The sequence below is a fragment of the Mustela nigripes genome, chromosome 12 (genome assembly GCF_022355385.1).
Source record: "Mustela nigripes isolate SB6536 chromosome 12, MUSNIG.SB6536, whole genome shotgun sequence".
Taxonomy (NCBI): domain Eukaryota; kingdom Metazoa; phylum Chordata; class Mammalia; order Carnivora; family Mustelidae; genus Mustela; species Mustela nigripes.
In genome coordinates this window covers 82,019,831-82,038,196 of record NC_081568.1, presented here as the reverse complement: position 1 = coordinate 82,038,196, position 18,366 = coordinate 82,019,831, and the positions used below count along the sequence as shown (strand labels likewise).

Sequence of the window (18,366 nt, the reverse complement as noted above, 5' to 3'; positions counted from 1 at the left end):
GCTCGGCACAGCCTAGTAGGGCTGTAGCCTTTCTACAAACAGTTTTTTCCTGTGACCTGGATTCTAGTTCTATTCTTTTCTGAAGACCTTGTGAGCTAGAGAAAGCTGCTTTACTCTGCGGGTCTCAGTGTTGTCAAATACAAGTTTCAGTAACTCTTAGAGGTGATGTGAAGATCATGTAAAATGTACCTGGAGAAATCTGATCCAGACATGAGGTGAGCCCTTGTGGACACTTCCTGTCGGTCACTGACCATCCACTGAACAGGGGATGCCTGGTTGTGGGAGTCCTGTTGTGAGGGGCCCATAGTCAGATTTGGGTCTGCTAAGGAATCAGTAGTCGCTTTTCAGGCCCCAGGGAGTATGGGCAGGAATGCCTAATAAAAGTCTGTCATGTGTCAGGAGCTTTATCTGTTGCTTTGGTGAACCCTCACGGCAACCCTGCAAGGAAATACGCTTCCTCACTTCCTTCCGCCCATTGTATGGATCCAGAAACAATGAGGTAAATACTCATTGTGGAAAGAGTTGGAGAAATCCAGGTTTAAATTTCAGGTTGGTCACTTAACTTGCTCTTTGACCCCAAGCAAGTTAATCTGATTACGGCCCAATTTCTTTACCTGGAAATGGTGAGAATGAACGTGTCTTAGCTGCGGGGACCATTGAGAGGATTAACTGGGATAATGTCACTCAGGTCGCTCAGGTCACTGGCAGATAGTTGCCCACTATCCTCAGTATTGGTGAGAGGTGTGATGGATTTTTGACTGAAATATGGCTTTGGAAAATTACATTTTCTTCAGAGGACACACGAGATTTGAAGACAGTAGGCTGGCCTCACATGTAAAGAAAATTGTTGACATATAGAAGTTAATATGAATGTGGGTGAAGAGAAGGGGAGAGGTCAAAGATAAGAGGATTATCTGGGCATCTAGGGGCTTTATTGTTAGAGACAATAAGCATGCTGGTAATCATTTTATCTCAGAACGGGAAGAATCAAGGCAGAATTATGACTGTGCTTAAATTTGATGAATAGTGAATAAATGCCAGTAAAGAGAAATGACAGAAGCCCTGTTGTGTTTTAGTTTGTTTTAAAAGTTGTACTAGACCCCTTCAGTGTGCCAGCCACTGAGGCAGTGCCACCTCAGTGTTGGGAAGACTGTCTTATAATGAGGACTGACAGATGGAATAGGCGTAGAAAGCTTCTCCTTAGTGGAGGTTTCTAAGCAGGTAACCGAAGATCATTTGTCAGAAATGTCACGGATGGCATGTGGCACTAGGTAGGAGGCTGGTCTGTTGATTAGTCAGTGGTGAGAAAACCATATAGTCCAAGTCAGGAAAAATAAAATTATGTGTAGGTTGTTTTAAAAAAATTAAAAATGAAAATAGACTAATGGGGTTACATTGGAGGGTTGGGGAAGGAACTTCATAAAGTAGGCAAACACCAGTGCCTGAATGCCTTTTAGCCACTAAGATGTTCATGCCAGGTCAGAGTTTGAGAACTGGCAAGATGGAAACGGCTTGGGCCTCTTTCATCTTGATACTTGATCCTGGGATACCTTTCTAAGTCAGGTGGGCCACCTTCGGTTCCTTGAAAAGACTTTCATCTCTGGACTAGATAATACAGTGTCTTTTCCTGTTTTTAGATTTTATTATTTGGGGGTATATTCTTCTCCATAACCAATTGTGAGATTAAACATTCTCTTTAAGGAGAGAGGGTGTTTTATCATGTCATGCACAGACATCTGAATTATATCTGTTCATGTTCTGCAGTTACACCTAAAGATTTTGGGTTACTTACCAAAATAAAAATGAATCTTACTCAAGAGTTTATTAGCTACTATGGGAAAATTATATTGAGGTCATACATTCTATCAGCTGTGCCTACTTGAAAAGCATTGTATTTAAAATAATTTGTAGAGGTGATTAAATATTGATTCATATATTAAGAATCATGCCATTTAGTTTGGGAGCAGGGCTACAGTGTCTGATTTATTTATTAGGCTTTTTGAACATAGTAAATAGGGAAGGGAAGAACAAGCCCCTGCTGTGTACCCAGCGTTGTAATAGGCGCTTTCACATACGCCGTCTCATTTATGCCTTCCGCCCCCTTGTGCTGAAACATCCTGGATCCTGGACTCGCAGTCCTGATTGCTTTGGGTCAAATCAGGACTCAGCTTCTTAGTTATTGTGTGACTTTGGTCCAGATGCTTAATTTTTCTGAACCTCAGATCTCATCCCCCCACAAGAATAGGTTAATTCTCTAAGGCAGATAGGAGAATGAAGTAAGCCAGTGGCAGGTAAAGCACTCAGCACAGTTCTTGGCATACAGTATGTGCCACAGATTTTGACTATTAGTATTGGTTGGCGTTATCCCAGTTTTATGGATGAGGAAGACCTAAAGACCTAAGGAATTAACCTACATCAGATTGAAGATGCTTTATGGGGCAAAAGATATCTTCCTGGAGAAGCTTTGAGCAGTGTTTCTGTTACCTTTTTTTTTTTTTTTTTAATATTTTATTTATTTATTTGACAGACAGAGATCACAAGTTGGCAGAGAGGCAGGCAGAGAGAGAGAAAGAGAGGAGGAAGCAGGCTCCCTGCTGAGCAGAGAGCCTGATTCGGGGCTCAATCCCAGGACCCTGAGATCAGGACCTGAGCCGAAGGCAAAGGCTTTAACCCACTGAGCCACCCAGGCGCCCCATTTTCTGTTACCTTTAAAGAGAACACTAGATGCGGATTTGGCCCTTTTTCCCCACAGATGATATCCCCTGGCCAAGTGTTTCTCCCATCTCCTGGAGCTTACTTTCTGTTGAGGGAGGGGATGGCTGACAGTACAAAATATTTGAAAAAGCATAGTCATTTCCTTTGGTGACGAGTGCTATAAAGAGGAGTAGGGCCCAGCTGTGTGATCCAGGCTGTGGCCAGGCTGTTTCAGGTAGGGCTGTTGGGAGTGTCTGAGGAGGCTCTCGCTGAGTTGAAACCTCAGTAGGGCAAGGAGGTAGCCAGCCACTGGTAGATTCGGGGATGTTCCTGCTGGAGGGAGCAGCGCGTGCAAGAGAAAGGAGCTGCACATGTTGCCTGAATGAGAAGCAGGCCTGTGTCTGTGCAGGGCCCTGAGCTGTGTGGGAAAATCCCCGGAGCCATGATAGTGAGTGTGCGTGTATTATGAGAGCAATGGGACACTCTGGAAGGGTTTAAGCAGGGAGTGACATATTCTCATCCTTCTTTTATTCATACTATTATTCTACACAGAAGAAATGAAAAGATTTGAAGAAAGTTTTGTGTAAACCAACTGAATGAAAAAAAAAAAACAGAAAAAGAAGTAAGGTCAACTTGATGTAAATTCTTTTTTTTAAAGATTTTATTTATTAGAGAAGAGTGTACACAAGCAGGAAGGAGGGGCTGAGGGAGAGGGAGAAGAGACCCGCACTGAGCAGGGAGCCCAGGGCAGGGCTCCATCCCAGGACCTCAGCATCATGACCCGAGTGGAAGGCAGACACTTAACTGCTTAACCTGCTTAACCTGCTTAACCGACTGGGCCACCCAGGTGCCCCGATGTAAATGTTTTTTTTTATCAAAGGGTGAATGGTTTTATAATGAGAATTTAAGCATTTGAATTTATTGCCCTTTGTGAACAGCTCGTGGCTAATCCAGATTCTTTGGGACCCATTTTAGGTCCTATCTCTGCTGCCAAATTCTTTTCACATCATTCCTTCCCACTTTTTTTGTCTTTTTCTTTTTTTCTGCATTTCCATTCTTTATTCTTAACTTGTTTTGTTCTTTCATCCCCTGGGCTGCTCTTGTGATCCTGGCCTTTTCCACTGCCCTTTGAAGAAGGCTAACCACTGGGCAGACAGCAACTATAAGGCTAAAATTCAGCCTCTTTCAGCCTGGCATTGGAAAGTAATCAGTGTATCAGCCTTGTAATCCATTGACGTCACGAACCTTTTGTGTGCCAGATTCTGCACCGGTCTTGGTCTTTTATTGTTGTGGTAATTAAGTGAGCAGTTCTTGTTTTAAGAGCGCCCCATAGGTGTGTCTTTTGAAAACTGCTTTAGAAGTTTGCAGTTTTTACAGAGTCTGGTATCACTGTCTGTGGGACCTCCTAGATCAGTCAGGGCTTAAGGAAGCATCCGTTGGAGAAGAGAATAAATACTACCCTGTCGGGATTGAGCGGCCTGTAGTTCCGTTTTTTTCCAACTCCCCCTTCAGACAGGCCTTTTGTTTCCCACAATAATCAGCTATTTCTCAGAGACGGTTAGCGAGGGGGATCTCTGAAGTGTTTTCAATCCGTGAGGCTCTGGGACGCCTTTGTGGGGATGTGCTTGGCCGGCACAGTGTTGTATTAGGGAAATGAGACCGTGAGAGGCCTCACTTATCTGTACATTGGCAAATAGAGAAAGATAGCCTTGTAATAGAAAAAATCTCAGAGGGGAAAGGAGTAATAAAATCAAGCTGGTTTATGGTTTGTCAGTCCAAAAAGCTTTTAAGCCATATCTATAAAGGTGGATTCACTTAATGTTTTCTCTGCATTTCAGGCATCATTGTGTGATAAGTGGTGTAAATTTAGCCTCTTTAAGGCTGATCTCCTAGGGGTTGAGTTTTAAGCCTTGGAACTTTAGTTGAAAGGACTCTATTGATTGGGCTTTATTGGGTCCCTCCATACTGTAGAGAGGCACTAAGTAATGGTTTGGCCTCCCTGTTAAGTTTTTTTTTCTTTCTTAATTCACTTGATAGGTCTCTCTCTCTCTGCCCCTGTTCTTCACCTTCCATTTCTAACTGTTCTCCTTAAAAAGACTAAAGTGGTATGAGAGAGTGGGGGAAAAGGGAAAGAAAAATCAACTGTCACATTGTGAACATAATTGATTCAATAAATAACGTCTTTCAATTCCCAAGGCAAACCTCAAAGTCTTCACTTATGTCAATTAGTGTTCAGCTCGGTAAGTGGTGGCATTCTTAATTTGGACGGATGGGGAGAGTTCACCAGTGCTCACTTCCTAAGGAGGGAGTGTGCTTTCCTGTTTTTAAAGACATACCACCAGATTCATGCAAAGAGATGGTTGCAATAGAATCAACGTGGCCATTTTTATTCTTCCTGAAAATAGAAGGAAGGCATTTAATTATTGTTCAAGGTTTTGCTGAAACAAACAGATGGAAACAAGGGGAATGAAAACTACTGGATTGTAAGCTCTATGTGGGCAGGGGCCATGTCTTATTTGTTCACCCTTTAATCTCTAGTGCACACAGTAGGTGCATCATATTTATTGAGTGAATTTGTTAATGAGTGAATGAGAGCAGAAATGAACGTTAAATCTTAGGGAAAGAGTTAGATTAAATTTCATTGCACTGGTGGTTTTGTCCCCACTCTCCTCCTTACCCCCTAAGTCTTTGCAAGGACAGTAGCTCTAAGAGGACCAAAGGGCAACATGTACCTTACCTTCCAAAATGCATTCTCAGACTGGCAGGGCTGGGAGGGATCTTTGAGGTGGTGTCAGGCTGCCATTCACAGATTCTAGTAAATGAGCCAGTTTGGCTTCCGAGCCACATGAGGTATATTACAAATCTGCAGGTGCCAGGCCCCAGCCCTAGAAATGCTGACGGTGTGGATCTCAGCAGGGTGTGGGGATGCGCAGGTGCATCTGTGGGTTCCCCTCCCAGTTCTGGTGTGCAGCTGCACTACCCCTCTGGCCTGGCTGTCCTCTCTGCTCCCCACTCCTTGGTAAAGAGTGACTCAGCTAAAAACCCCCAGAATAACTTGGCAGTACTGTGACCAGAACCTGGGTCTCGTGACTCTGACAGCAGTGCTCCTGGTCTTAGAGTTTGCAGCTTTAGTTACCCCCTGACTCTGTGCTGGTCAGCATTCTGTCAGAATCCTTTAACTGATACTTCTTCCGAGTAGGATGGGGCAGTATTGGTGGCGATGGCTAGCCACAATCTAAAGGAGCATCTAAAACCTCGAGGATATGTTACATTTTGTTTGGTGTACTTTAGCACTAAATATATTTTAGGGTCTTCTCTAGAGGCTCACCTGCTTGCTGTGGCAGAGAATAAACCCCTAGTAGGAAGCCCCAGACTTTCTCTTGAAGTTCCCTCAGTGTTTCCCAGACCTGCCTGATCACGGGAATCCCCTGGGTGCTGGATAACAGTGCACAACTCTGAGGCCTGCTTGAGTCCTGTTAAATCAAAGTCTTCCTGTATGTGGTCCCGGGATCTGTGTTTGAGGTTAGCTTAGATCATTCCTGTTCCCTGTAGACTGCTTTCTAGTCCCTGAGAACGGTGTCTCCCATTCCCAGATCCCCCCACATCCAGCTCTGACTTCCTTAAAACTCTCGTTCATAATTATATCATCATGTTGTTTTTCTCTGTGAAGGTTTGGGCCCTGGTCTGCAGAACTTGTTCTTGAACGAGGAAGGAGGGAATATCTGCTTTCCTCTTTCCTCCAGGGCAGATTTTGACTGGCAAGGTGGGTGCATGGAAGGTTGGGATGTGCAGTCATGGAGGGTCAGGGTCAGCTTTGTGAGAAGGGTCAGGGAACCTCTGAAGCCAGAATAGAATGGCTCTGTTCTTTCCTTGCATTATTACTCAACAGATACATGATTTGAGGGACATTGTTTAAACCTCTTGGAGTTACTGTTTCCTCATCTGTAAAATGGGAGTAAGAATAGTACTTGTTCAGGGGCTTTGTGTGCATCAAACCAGGTGTCCCAGGCTGGCTCTTGGGACACAGACTCAGAGATGGAGACTTTGGTGCAGAGGGTGACTGGAGAGAGCCTCTGGGGACAGCCCTTGCGAGGGAGCAGGGGAAACAGGTTTCAGGCAGGAGGGGCTTTAAACTGGGTAATGTTACCGTGAAGGTTTCACCTGATTCCATGAGGACCTCCAGACATGGGGTGTCCTTCCCAGTTGTCTGGAGTTGAGGGAAGGGGCCAGGACCTATAGACCTCTGTATCTACTAGTCCTTGGATGTGGGCTGCCCCTGGAGAGGGGTTGATGACCTCAGGTAAGGCAGCTCACCTTTGGGTTAGGGTGGCTGTGCCTCCAGTGCTGGCAGGTGGGGAAGGGGTGCCCAGGTGCTGGAGGATCTCCGTGGTGCACCCTGCACCCACTGCCCAGGACCATGCTCACGAAAACCTGGGCAGCCAGCGTAGCGCGTTTGTAAGTGCTCGATAAACACTTGTTGTTGCTGTTACGATTCGGCTCCAGCAGTGCCACTGAGCGGGCCACTTCCAAGAAGTGACTTACCTTCTCTTGGCCTGTTTTCTTAAGTTTAAAATGGAAATTCTCAGCCCCTGTACCCATTTCCCTTGATTAATTCTGAGCCCATGTAGAGAAAATGTATGTGACTTTGGTGAGAAAAATATTGTAGAAATGTAAGGTGACTATGAGCTTCCTTTTCTGAAATGAGAATAGGGCCCCGACTGGATTCCTTGAAGGGAAAGGGTCACGATGAATGTAAAAGTGCTTGTCCACGAACTGTGGCGTTCTGATGGTTCTTTCTTCTCTCTCTAGGGAATTAGAATAATGGAGATGCTGCTGAAGGAGCAGTGTGGTGCCCCATTAGCCGAATAAAGAATCATCAGTGAGTACCACAAGCAAAATCAGGATTATTTACTCCAGCCATGTTTTCATGCTTTTAAGTCCTGTATAATGCATCAGCCTCCCTGGGCTACTCCCCCGTACACTTCCCAGTTACAGGTGGAGGATACGGCCTCACAGGTGTTTCCTGATCGCTTCAGGACCCTCATTTACTTACTTCTTTGATTTTCAGAGCAGCATGGTGCCACGTGCTGGGTTGCAGCCGCATTCAAATTGTTCAGACTGCTCAGCACAATCCAGCATGATTGCGACCCTCACCCTCACGGTGCCCTCGATTTGTAGACTGTGGTTTAGGATTAACTGAAGCTTAATTGTATTGTTCTGGGAACAATGAAAGGGGGGAGGAGATTAAAAGCTGTATTTGAAGCAGGAAGAGAAGTAAGAAAGGGGCATGCTTTGATTGGCCAGTGGAATAAATCTGTTTCATTGGCCATAAATCCTTTCACTGGTTGGGAGTGGCTGCCTGAAATACTACAGAGAAGGATTCTGACATCTCGCGGACACTCTCAGGTGTGGCGGAGGGTGCCGTGTGTGAGGCTGGTGGATCGGCACTTGCCACATCTCGTTGAGGACAAACACTGTTGAGGTTTCAGGGAAGCAGGTTTAGAATCACTTAATTTTTTTTCCCTTAAGTTTTTATTGTCTACATGAAGGAGAATGGTGTCCATCATGGAAGGGACAGAACAACATTATTTTAGAGAGAACCAGAGCCTAAAATAAATGATTGTAATGGATTTGCTTCCGACCAAATCTATTGGACTTGGATTTTTTTTTTTTAAAGATTTTTTGTATTTTATTTATTTGTCATAGAGAGAGAAGCGAGAGCAAGCACAGGCAGACGAGAGTGGCAGGCAGAGGCAGAGGGAGAAGCAGGCCCCCTGCCAAGCAAGGAGCCCGATGTGGGACTCGATCCCAGGACGCTGGGATCATGACCTGAGCCGAAGGCAGCCGCTTAACCAACTGAGCCACCCAGGCATCCCTGGACTTGGATTTTTAACACGTGTTAAAACCTTGGAGTAAAGCAAACATTGTCGTGGGTGATTCATCATTACCTCAGATTTCCTTATGTTGGCTTATTATAGTACACATGATTTCATATAAGCAACCTTAGACTCTACTTGTGATACACAATAAAGTTTGAGGACAGCTCACCAAAGAAGAAGCAAAGTGAACATTTATATATAAGTTCTTCGGCATTGAATGCATGTTAGCCTGGCCTGTGAATGGATTTATTCATGACTGGGGAGGCTAAGTAAGATAATTTCATTTAGCACAAGCATGGCACATGGCAGGTGCTCAAAAATACTGAAATGCAATCTGGAAATGCTGTGTTTCATCGCTTCTCGACCTTTTGGCCAAGACAAATGTAATACCTGTTCTTATCAGTGTAATATCTGATACGTCCTCTATCCGAGGACATTATATTAAATGGATTTTTGGAATTAGGAGATGGACTAGGAGCTGCTCCGTCCACTCCACGCATCTACCTGGTATTGCAGTACTTCCAGGAATGGTGCAGCCCCCTTGGGGGGAATTAACTGTTGTACCAAAAAACTTAAAAAAAAAATTGCTGTGTTCCTACATCTACTCTTTTCTTAGAAAAACAAATTTTGAGGCATGTTTGTGAGACTCACCAGGTAGCTCTAGGGCTCATGTACACTTGAGTGTGGATCCCATCTTACTCCAAAGGGTGAGGTCTAAGGTAAGCTCCTTAGAGCTCCTTAATTAAATGAGAGAATGTGATGGGACTCCACTTACAAGTATACATTGATTTTCAAACTTCAGATTAATGATTTGGAATGTCCTTGAATATCACAATCATCTGGAGGATTTGTTCAATGTAGATTGGTGGGCCCCCTTCTCAAAGTCGCTGAGTCAGTAGGTCTGGGGTGCTGTCCGAGGACCTGTATTTCCAGCGGGTTCCCAGGTGATGGTGAAGCTGCTGGTGGTCCAGGGCCCACAGTTTGAGAACAGTTGCTTTAAATGAGGTCTTGTCCATGAGTGAAGACAGATAAAATACAAGGGCCCCGAGGAAGCTAATAGCTAGGGTGTTCAAATTGTCGTCATGTATTTTACTGCCTTTAGATTAATCAGAGGAATGATTTTCTTGTGTGGCTTTTCCCTGATTTTAGCATCTCAGCGACATCCTGTTTAACTTCTTTTTTCCTGCTTATATGGTGACAAGCTCCACCTTGGAGGAAAGACAGCTGAAAAGAACAGAGATGACACTCACACCAACTTGTGTTTTTGGTTTTAAGTGAGAAAAAATGAGAAAAGTTCAGCCAAGCCTCACCTATTGTCCTAAATTACCGATGTTCTTGGGCTTTCTGTTTGTTTTGTTTTTACGGTGGTTGAAAGCTAGCCATGAACTTGGGGCTTTGCATTGTTTCTAAAAGCAACTGATTCTCCCCTTTCAGGTGAAGTGGTTGAGGTGTGGGGACTGCCAGGAGTGTAATGTGGGACAGTTGTTTTCAGGGCATCTAATGCAACAGAGGTTTTGAAGGATTTACATAATTCAAGCTCTCTTAATTTATGACCCAGGGAGGCAAATGTGAAGTAAAGGATATATTGAGATATATTTATATATACCCTTACAACATAAATCTAATCCAGATTAGAGCCTGTTGCTGAGGCTTTAAGCATTTTGTCAATATCCACTTTATTGAAGTATTACTTACGTATAATTAAATTGACCAATTTTTAAGTGTACAGTTTGGTGAGTTTTGACAAATACATAGTTATGTAAGCATGGTACCAAAGATGATATAGAACATTTTACGGCTTTGTTGTTGCTGCCGTGGTGTTTTTTTTTTTTTTTTTTTTTTAAATAAAGACTTATTGGGGCACCTGGGTGGCTCAGAGGCTTAAGCCTCTGCCTTCGGCTCAGGTCATGATCCCAGGATCCTGGGATCGAGCCCCGCATCGGGATCTCTGCACAGCAGGGAGCCTGCTTCCTCCTCTCTCTCTCTCTGCCTGCCTCTCCGCCTACTTATGATCTCTATCTGTCAAATAAATAAATAAAATATTTTAAAAAAAATAAAATAAATAAAGATTTATTTATTTATTTATTTGACAGGCAGAGATCACAAGCAGGCAGAGAGGTGGGCAGAGAGAGGAGGAAGCAGGCTCTCTGCTCAGCAGAGAGATGTGGGGCTTCATCCCAGGACCCTGGGACCATGACCTGAGCTGAAGGCAGAGGCTTTAACCCACTGAGCCACCCAGGCGCCCCGTTACTGCCGTGTTTTTGCCAGCTCATTGCTTCCCTTTTTTTTTCTTGGCTATTATTACATAGTTTTTTCAAGCTTGAAATATGCCCTTTTTAATGGAACGTCTTTTCTCAAAATTGGCCCTATGGAAAATGGAAGAGTGGTTGTTTTTATGAGCAATTAAATGTCACCTTTAAAGGAGGGGGTTAGCTATTAGGTCTAAGGCTGTAGAGGAAGGGTCAGTCAGTTTTTGCCCTCAGGTCAAATCCAACCTGCTATCTGCTTTTGTAAATAAGGTTTTTTTTTTTTTTTTTTTTTTTTTTTTTAAAGATTTTATTTTTTTATTTATTTGACAGAGAGAAATCACAAGTAGATGGAGAGGCAGGCAGAGAGAGAGAGGGAAGCAGGCTCTCCGCTGAGCAGAGAGCCCGATGCGGGACTCGATCCCAGGACTCTAAGATCATGACCTGAGCCGAAGGCAGCGGCTTAACCCACTGAGCCACCCAGGCGCCCCTGTAAATAAGGTTTTATTGGAACACAGCTATGTCACTGGCTTCGTTATGGCTACAACACTGGAGTAAATAGCTGTGACAGAGAACTCCCCTCTCACAAGGTTTAAAATAGTTCCTGTCTGGGTTTTTACGGAAAAGCTTTACTGTCCCCTACACTTGAGCATGCCCCCTCCTAAGTTATGATCAAGGAGCCTTGTGTGTTTGGTTAACCTTTTAAATATAGTATTTGACCATATCTTACCTGTATTTCAGAGTTAATAGTGTGATAGTTTATTTTCTCTGTATTAGCTCTAACCTCACCACTCGGATGATTTTATTTTAAGGCCTAAGAAAGCATTGAAATTGTCACAACAGTGAAGTTAAAATAGCAACAGTCATACTACCATTGCTTGTGAAGTTCCAGTGCACGTGCATAAGGGAGTAGAAAAGTCGGCATTTGGTTAATCAGATAGAGCAGCCCAGCCATGTGGCTGGAGTCTAGGTGCTGTGTACAGTGGACTCAGTTTGCCAGTTTGGGAATTTTGTAGTTCTTAATTAAAAAATAAAAAAAAAAGAAAACCATTCTGTAGGATTTGGATGAATGTGCATAAGGAGGCATTATTTCCTTTTTAAATATCATACCATGTTTCAGATTTGCGTAATTTAAGCTCACATAGACTGTGACCCCCTTGTAGATGGTGCCCAGTCCTCAAGATCTTCCCCAGAAGTCTGTGGCCTGTGTATCTTCGTGGGCATTTGAAAATGAGAAAGCTTGTTAGAAGGTGGTTTTGTCATGGGCCAAAATGGAGGCGCCTAAGTCTCACTAACCAGTGTGCTTGTGGTGCTGTTGCTGACCTGTCTAACCAGTGTGCTTGTGGTGCTGTTGCTGATGCTTCCGTTTGATAGATTTTTGATTTCCTGTCATTTCTGAGTAAAACAGATAGCCCTGACGTGTGTTTGTTCTTGCCGCCGGCAGCCGGGAGACTGGGCTTGCTGAGGTTTGACAACACAGCAGAATTCTTTCACACTGGAGTGATTAAGCCTTCAGTTTTAGCTCTGTCTTAACTCCCTTTGAACCAGCTCCTCTGGGTCACCGGACTTAATAAAATAAGGTGCTAGCTTTGTTTGAAGATCATTAGGAGGCAGAAATGCAGTTTCTTCAAGAATTATCCGTAGAGATAGCATTCAAGTGACTTATTTTAGGAGTTGCTTCAGAAAAGAGGCAAGTAAGTATTGATTGGCGAGACATGTTTATTAGGTGATAACGCCTGTTTTTCTCTTGCAGGGGACCTGTGTTGTGCTACTTTTGCTCGAGAATCACTTCTTGGCCAGAACCCATCACTGATGCAGTTTTCCAAAAACGGGCTTATGGAGACAGCTTAAAGAAGAGGAGACCTTCCTGCCAGGGTGTGAAGCTCTTGGACAGGAGGCCTTCTAGATGGATTTTTATGGCACAGTGTCTTTATGATTTACAAATAAAGGAAAAAACCCATAGAAGGTGACGTCTGCCCTTCTTCAGGATGTCCTGCTGATTGCCTGGTGACGGTGTCAGGGACACCAAGGACAGGCCAGAGGCCTGGCGAGTGGCACTTTTGCCCACGTTTATCAACATCATTGCTTATAGGATGCGTGAGAAGATTTTGGGACAGATAAAGGAGTCGAAGCTGATACCTGATGCTTAGGTGGCCTACAACAGAAAAGAATGTACCAGGCCTGTGTTGAAGCTAATCCATATATAGAGTAATGTTCTACCCATAAGTACTACCTAAGGGCAGTCAGTATAGCTTCTGTAGCGTAAGGTGTCAGCCGTGTGATTTGGTCTTCTGGAAGAACATGGCACGGAGAGCGGGGAGGCAGGGTGTAGCTTTGGTATTGTGAGGGGTAGAGCAGCTTGTTAGCCTCTCTGTGTTTCACTGGCAAGTCAGGAGAACCAGGCGCAGATGTCTCTGTCTCGTAATGGTTAAGCACGGAAGGACAGGAGGGATAGTTCAGTGCGAAGAGCCCAGGTGTGGGGAATCTGAGGGACCTGTATTTGAGTGCAAGTGTTGCTACCCACCAGCTCAGTGATCGATCGTGTACATAATTTCCAATCTTTCTGAAGCTCACTCTTTTTAATTGTACAAGGCGTTACAGGATTAACTTCGTGAGATTGTGGGACTGATCTGAGGTCACGTTTATCGAGTGCAGCATGCTGCCTCTTGCCTAGGAGAAGTCTTGTAAACAGAAGTCGTTATTATGTGAAACCATTTAAAAGATGTGCTTTTCAGATGTATTGTAAGGTAGTATCACTGTTTGAAAATTAGGTGACAGTAGTTTGCATTTCCCATGATTGGAAACCAAAATATAAATGCACACTACCTACCAGAACACTTGAAGAGAGGCAATAAATTGGAATTTATCTGCTTAAGATAAAAATTGGGCCATTACTGGGAACACCAGGGGAAATTGTTCTTTTTTTTTTTTAACTATTTGAAAATTTTTCACTTAGTGCAGTGATGAATTTCAAAGCACTTTAAAAAATTATTTCATATAAGCCTGCCAGTGTGAGTTTCTTCTTAATGTGTGTGAGCTGTTTGTGCTGCTTGAGTTTTGTCCCTTAGGATAATTCTTATTTCTTTCATTCTTCAGGTGTGTTGGAGGGACAAGGAGTGGTAGGAACCAGAACACACTTAGATTTCCTTTTCCACTTTGTAAATGGCATTTTGGTAGGCTTTTGGAATAATAGCCCATTTCAAAACACAAAAGGTGATGTAAATTACCACAAAGGTGAGAGGTTAGAAGTCCGAATTTGGAGGTTGACATTGGAATGAACTTAATGCTTCCTACTCAACAACTGCATCCTCTGAAGGCAGGAGTTCTCAGCCTTGGGTGTTCATTAGAACCACCTGGGGAGCTTTTCTCCACCCCCCCCACCCTCGTTATGCCCCAGAGCAGTACAACAGAATCTCTGTGTGGGGTGGGGAACCAGCCTCTCTATTTTTTAAAGCTCCCTGGGTGGTTCCAGTAGGCCACTAGGGATGAGAACGCTCTAGTGAATTCTCGGCGATTTTCAGACATTATCTGATTTCTTTCTCAACACTTCTGAAGTAGGAAAGGATCTTTGTAGCAAGAATTTTGGTTAGAACTAGAGAGAGTGAAGGCTGAATTTGTCCCTAATTGCCTGGAGCTGGGGTGGCCAGTGCAAATGGCTTTGGGTACCTGGCAGGTGATCTGGTGAGTCACTGACGCAGGTGGCCACTGGGAGACTGTGGGGGACGTACACCTGTGTAAAGATGGGCAGCTGCTGCCTGGCTCCCCCACACTGTGGACCTGTGGCTGGCTTTTCTGGTGATTCCACTTTCCACCTTGGTAGGAAAAGATAGATGTTTTTTAAAGAGAAGAATTCTCCCGGTTTTTACAGGTTGGCAGTAATTCAGAACTGTTTAAAACATTGTGCCGGCCCTACAAAACGTGTTTGCTGGTAGTTTTCAGTCTCTGCCTCAAGGGTGGTAAGGCCTAGTTTAAACATCCCAGCCAATTTTTAGTAGATTTGCATTTCCCCATTCTGGATGTAAGCTGCATTCTGCCTCTTCTGCAAGACTGCTTTGAGATGTATTTTCTTCCCATTCCCAAGAATCCCTTCCCATTCCCAAGGAACTCAATATTTTTCATAAACACTCTGCAGGCGTCCATTGCTCTGAGCTTCACATATATGGCTTCAAAATCGTAACACTTTTTTAAAAAACTAATGAGAGCTTGTTAGAGTTTATTTTTATGACATGTCAGAATCCTTTTCCTGTGATAAGACTATGGAAATGTCAAAACCAGGAGGAGTACCACCTTACTGGGCATGTTAAGAGTAAGTGTGGGAAGAGGTTAATTCATAGGCCCAGCCAGCTAGTTGCCTCCTGACTGGGTGGCTGAGCCTACCCTTTTTATTTTATTTTATTTTTTAAAGTAGGCTTCACACCCAGTGTGGAGCCCAGCATGGGGCTTGAACTCACAGCCCTGAGATCAAGATCTGAGCTGAGAGATCAAGAGTCAGACCCTTAACGGACCGAGCCACCCCAGTGCCCCTGAGCCTACCCTTTAAGGCAGTGATTTTGTAGAGTGATTCCCACACTTCTGCTTGTACCAGAAATTCTCGGGGAGGAGTGCTCAACTGTAGGTTCCTGGGCCGTCCCCTGGAAGTTGTGATTCATGAAATTTTATTGGGGGCTGGGGGATCTATGTTGTAAAGCGAATTCACCAGGAGATTCAGTCGTGCTGTTCCACAGACCTTGTTTTGAGAAACATTGATTTCAGGGGCTGTGTTGTTGCCCTCTGTGTCTCCTAGCATGTAAAAAGGCAGTCATTTGGGTCCTCTGATCGATAGCATTGACCGCTCAGGACACAATATAAAGTTCTTAATGCAGAGATAAGCTGACTGAGGGTATTCGTACGTGATGGTGGTGCTTTTACCACGAAGGGGCTTTTATAGTTTCAATCATATGTGGATAAAAAAAGGTGCTGTATTCTTTCTATATAAATCGCTTTGTGTATTTTATAAGCAGTATATGTGTGGCAATGATATCCCATTTGTCAGACATTGGAGGATACACAGTGCAGACCAGTCAAGGCTGTTTTTGAAGTTACACATCTTTTTTGCTTTATTTGAACCATTGACATTGTAACTCTCAGTATACATTTCCCTGCTTTTGTGAACAATCTACTAAAAAATAATGAAAAAATTTTAAGGTCATCCTTTATGTTTTTCATTGTTTCAGGCCGTCTTTGAGTTTGTTAAAGCCCTTCCACTGGACGGCTCTGCCCGTTGAGCTCTAGCGGTTCCTTGAGCCTGCCTATAGGAAACTTCCTTCCGTTCTGTCTGGGGTTGGGAACTCATGTCCCTGCAAACTGTACATCTCAAATAACACTAAACAGGCTTTGAGGGGCTTTCTTGAGAATAGTAAAATGAATGAACATTGCTACATTGACCTGGTGACGGTATTTTGCTATTTTCCTGTAACTTCCTGAATGCCCAAGTACACTTGTCAAACCTTTGACCTCAAGGTCCGTGAGATTTTGCTACAATGACGTCTTTTGGTCTAGAAGCCAGTGTGTTCATGGTTTTATATGTACAGTTGCATAATGTGTGAAACGTAAGTAAATTAAATGCACACGAACATTTCTCAGGCTATGTTTTTGTGCAGGATAAAAGTCTTCTTGATGGGGTGCCTGGGTGGCTCGGTAGGTTAAAGCCTCTGCCTTCGGCTCAGGTCACGGTCCCAGGGTCCTGGGATCGAGCCCCACATCTGGCTCTCTGCTCGGCGGGGAACCTGCTTCCTCCTCTCTCTCTGCCTGCCTCTCTGCCTACTTGTAATCTGTCTGTCAAAAAAAAAAAAAAAAAAAAAAAGTCTTCTTGATTCAGTGTGACTGTGATTTGGGGCTGTCCGTTAGTTGGATAACTCTGAAATTCAGTCCTGTGGACATTCTGAAATAAGGGTGTTACGACTAATACTTAACGCATGATCGTTAGTTTCTGGGGGTATCACGTCACCCAGCAGAGCTTGTGTTTGTCGTTGGTAGTGATGATCCTCATCCTTCACAACAGTTCCAGATGCGGGTGTTACACTGACCATATATGGTGAGCTGGTGAACTTTCTCCCAAGTGAGCCCCGAGGTAAGCCAGTAAACTTTCTCCCAGAAATAAACAGAGGCTCCTTTTACTGGGTGATCTGAGGGGGCCATGTGCTCATAGGGAAAGGTCCAGAGTGGGCCGAGAGAGAAGAAACAAAGCACCACACAGACAGGCAGCAGCGGGAAGTCACATGAACCCCAGACAGAGGGAGGCGTGGCCGCTGCTTTTTGAGTTGTGGGGCTCAGCTCCGCTTTCTATACTGTGTTTCCATAAGGCTTCATGAGATCCTTCCACTGGCCTGCTTTTCACTTGGATGAATTTGAGTGGCTTTCTCTGCCTGGTTTCCAAAATGCCCTGCCCCAGCTCTGTCGATGCTTTTCTATTATTAGAGCTGAGTACCTTTAGGGGTAGAATCCTTGGTTCAGCCAGCATTTATGGAGCACCTACCGTGTTCAGGAAAAAGGCAGCCTTTGTCTTCTGTTTGGATTTGATCTAGGGGTTTCTAGGAGGCCTGCACCGACATTCTACAAACAGATGGCAATGGTGGGCACCAGTTGATGGTAAGACCCAATGCACGGACCTCCTGAATAAATCAAACAATATTTGCTCATTTAAAGGATGCCGAAAAAAATCAGCCCAGGACATGCAGCAAAGAGATCAAACACATAACTATATAGCATGGTGGCCTGAAGCCTCACTGGCAGATTGCACCATTGTGGATGACCCTGCCTGAGTTAGAGGCACACGTCATACCTTTAGAAAGGTAACCAGTTCTCTCTAGGGTGGCCTTATAGGTAGAAGAGTGGAGCTGCCCTGCATGAGACCACCTCCTCATCTGAGCCACATAGCATATCCCCACTGCATAGTGCTTGCTGGGTACGGGATATTCAGGCATAAATACCTTCTACTTTCAGACTGTTCTATCACAGCTTGCTCCAAGGGGATTCCTGGATTCACAGCTGCAGGATAGTAGTTCCCTGATGTCTGGGTTGGGGGTGCTAACTAGGGCGGATTAATCCTGTGAACTCTAGAGAACCTTCACACAAGCATTGGAGAGATTGGGGCGGGTAGAGAAGTAGAATCCTAACAATGACAAGCCCAGTGATGGGGGCTAGGAATAGAAATTATATTAACTTATTGTAACAATCTCTAGAAATGTACAAATAGCGATATTTAAAATTTTAAATGCAGTATTTCTTGCATACCTTGATGGCTGATCGTAACCCCTTGGGTAGCTTTAAAACACACTGATGCTTTTGTCCCAGCCCCAGAGATTCTAGGTGGTGGCCCTGGCATCAGGATTGTGTAAAGCTCCCCAGCTAATCCAGAAGCCATGGGTGGAAATTCTACCACCTTCAGAAATAATGTCTCTTTTTCCCTGAGTGGGAACCCTTACGTAGCTAGCTGGAAGAGGGAGTTGGCAGTATGAGACCTCCCCCTTGCCCTACTCCTTGTGGTGAATTTTGTCTCTAGGCCTTCC

At 44.2% G+C, this 18,366-nt stretch overlaps 1 protein-coding gene and 1 non-coding gene across 6 annotated transcripts in view; both read left to right on the top strand.

Moving 5' to 3' along the window:
- Window positions 1-16,435, top strand: part of PRELID2 (PRELI domain containing 2) — a 69,021-nt gene extending 52,586 nt beyond the window's left edge. For 3 of the 5 annotated variants that reach the window (XM_059417829.1, XM_059417832.1, XM_059417831.1), the window contains 2 exons: window positions 7,504-7,573; window positions 12,573-12,663. In XM_059417829.1, coding sequence (XP_059273812.1) covers window positions 7,504-7,563 — 60 coding nt within the window. In that variant the 3' untranslated portion in view covers window positions 7,564-7,573; window positions 12,573-12,663. Of the gene's footprint in view, window positions 1-6,364; window positions 6,458-7,503; window positions 7,574-12,572 lie in introns of those variants that run through there. The other 2 variants (XR_009407486.1, XM_059417830.1) reach the window with 2 other exon arrangements.
- Window positions 8,926-9,114, top strand: LOC132028878 (U2 spliceosomal RNA). The gene has a single exon (XR_009407575.1). It is a non-coding gene; the product is annotated as a U2 spliceosomal RNA (small nuclear RNA).
- Window positions 16,436-18,366: the final 1,931 nt, after the last annotated feature.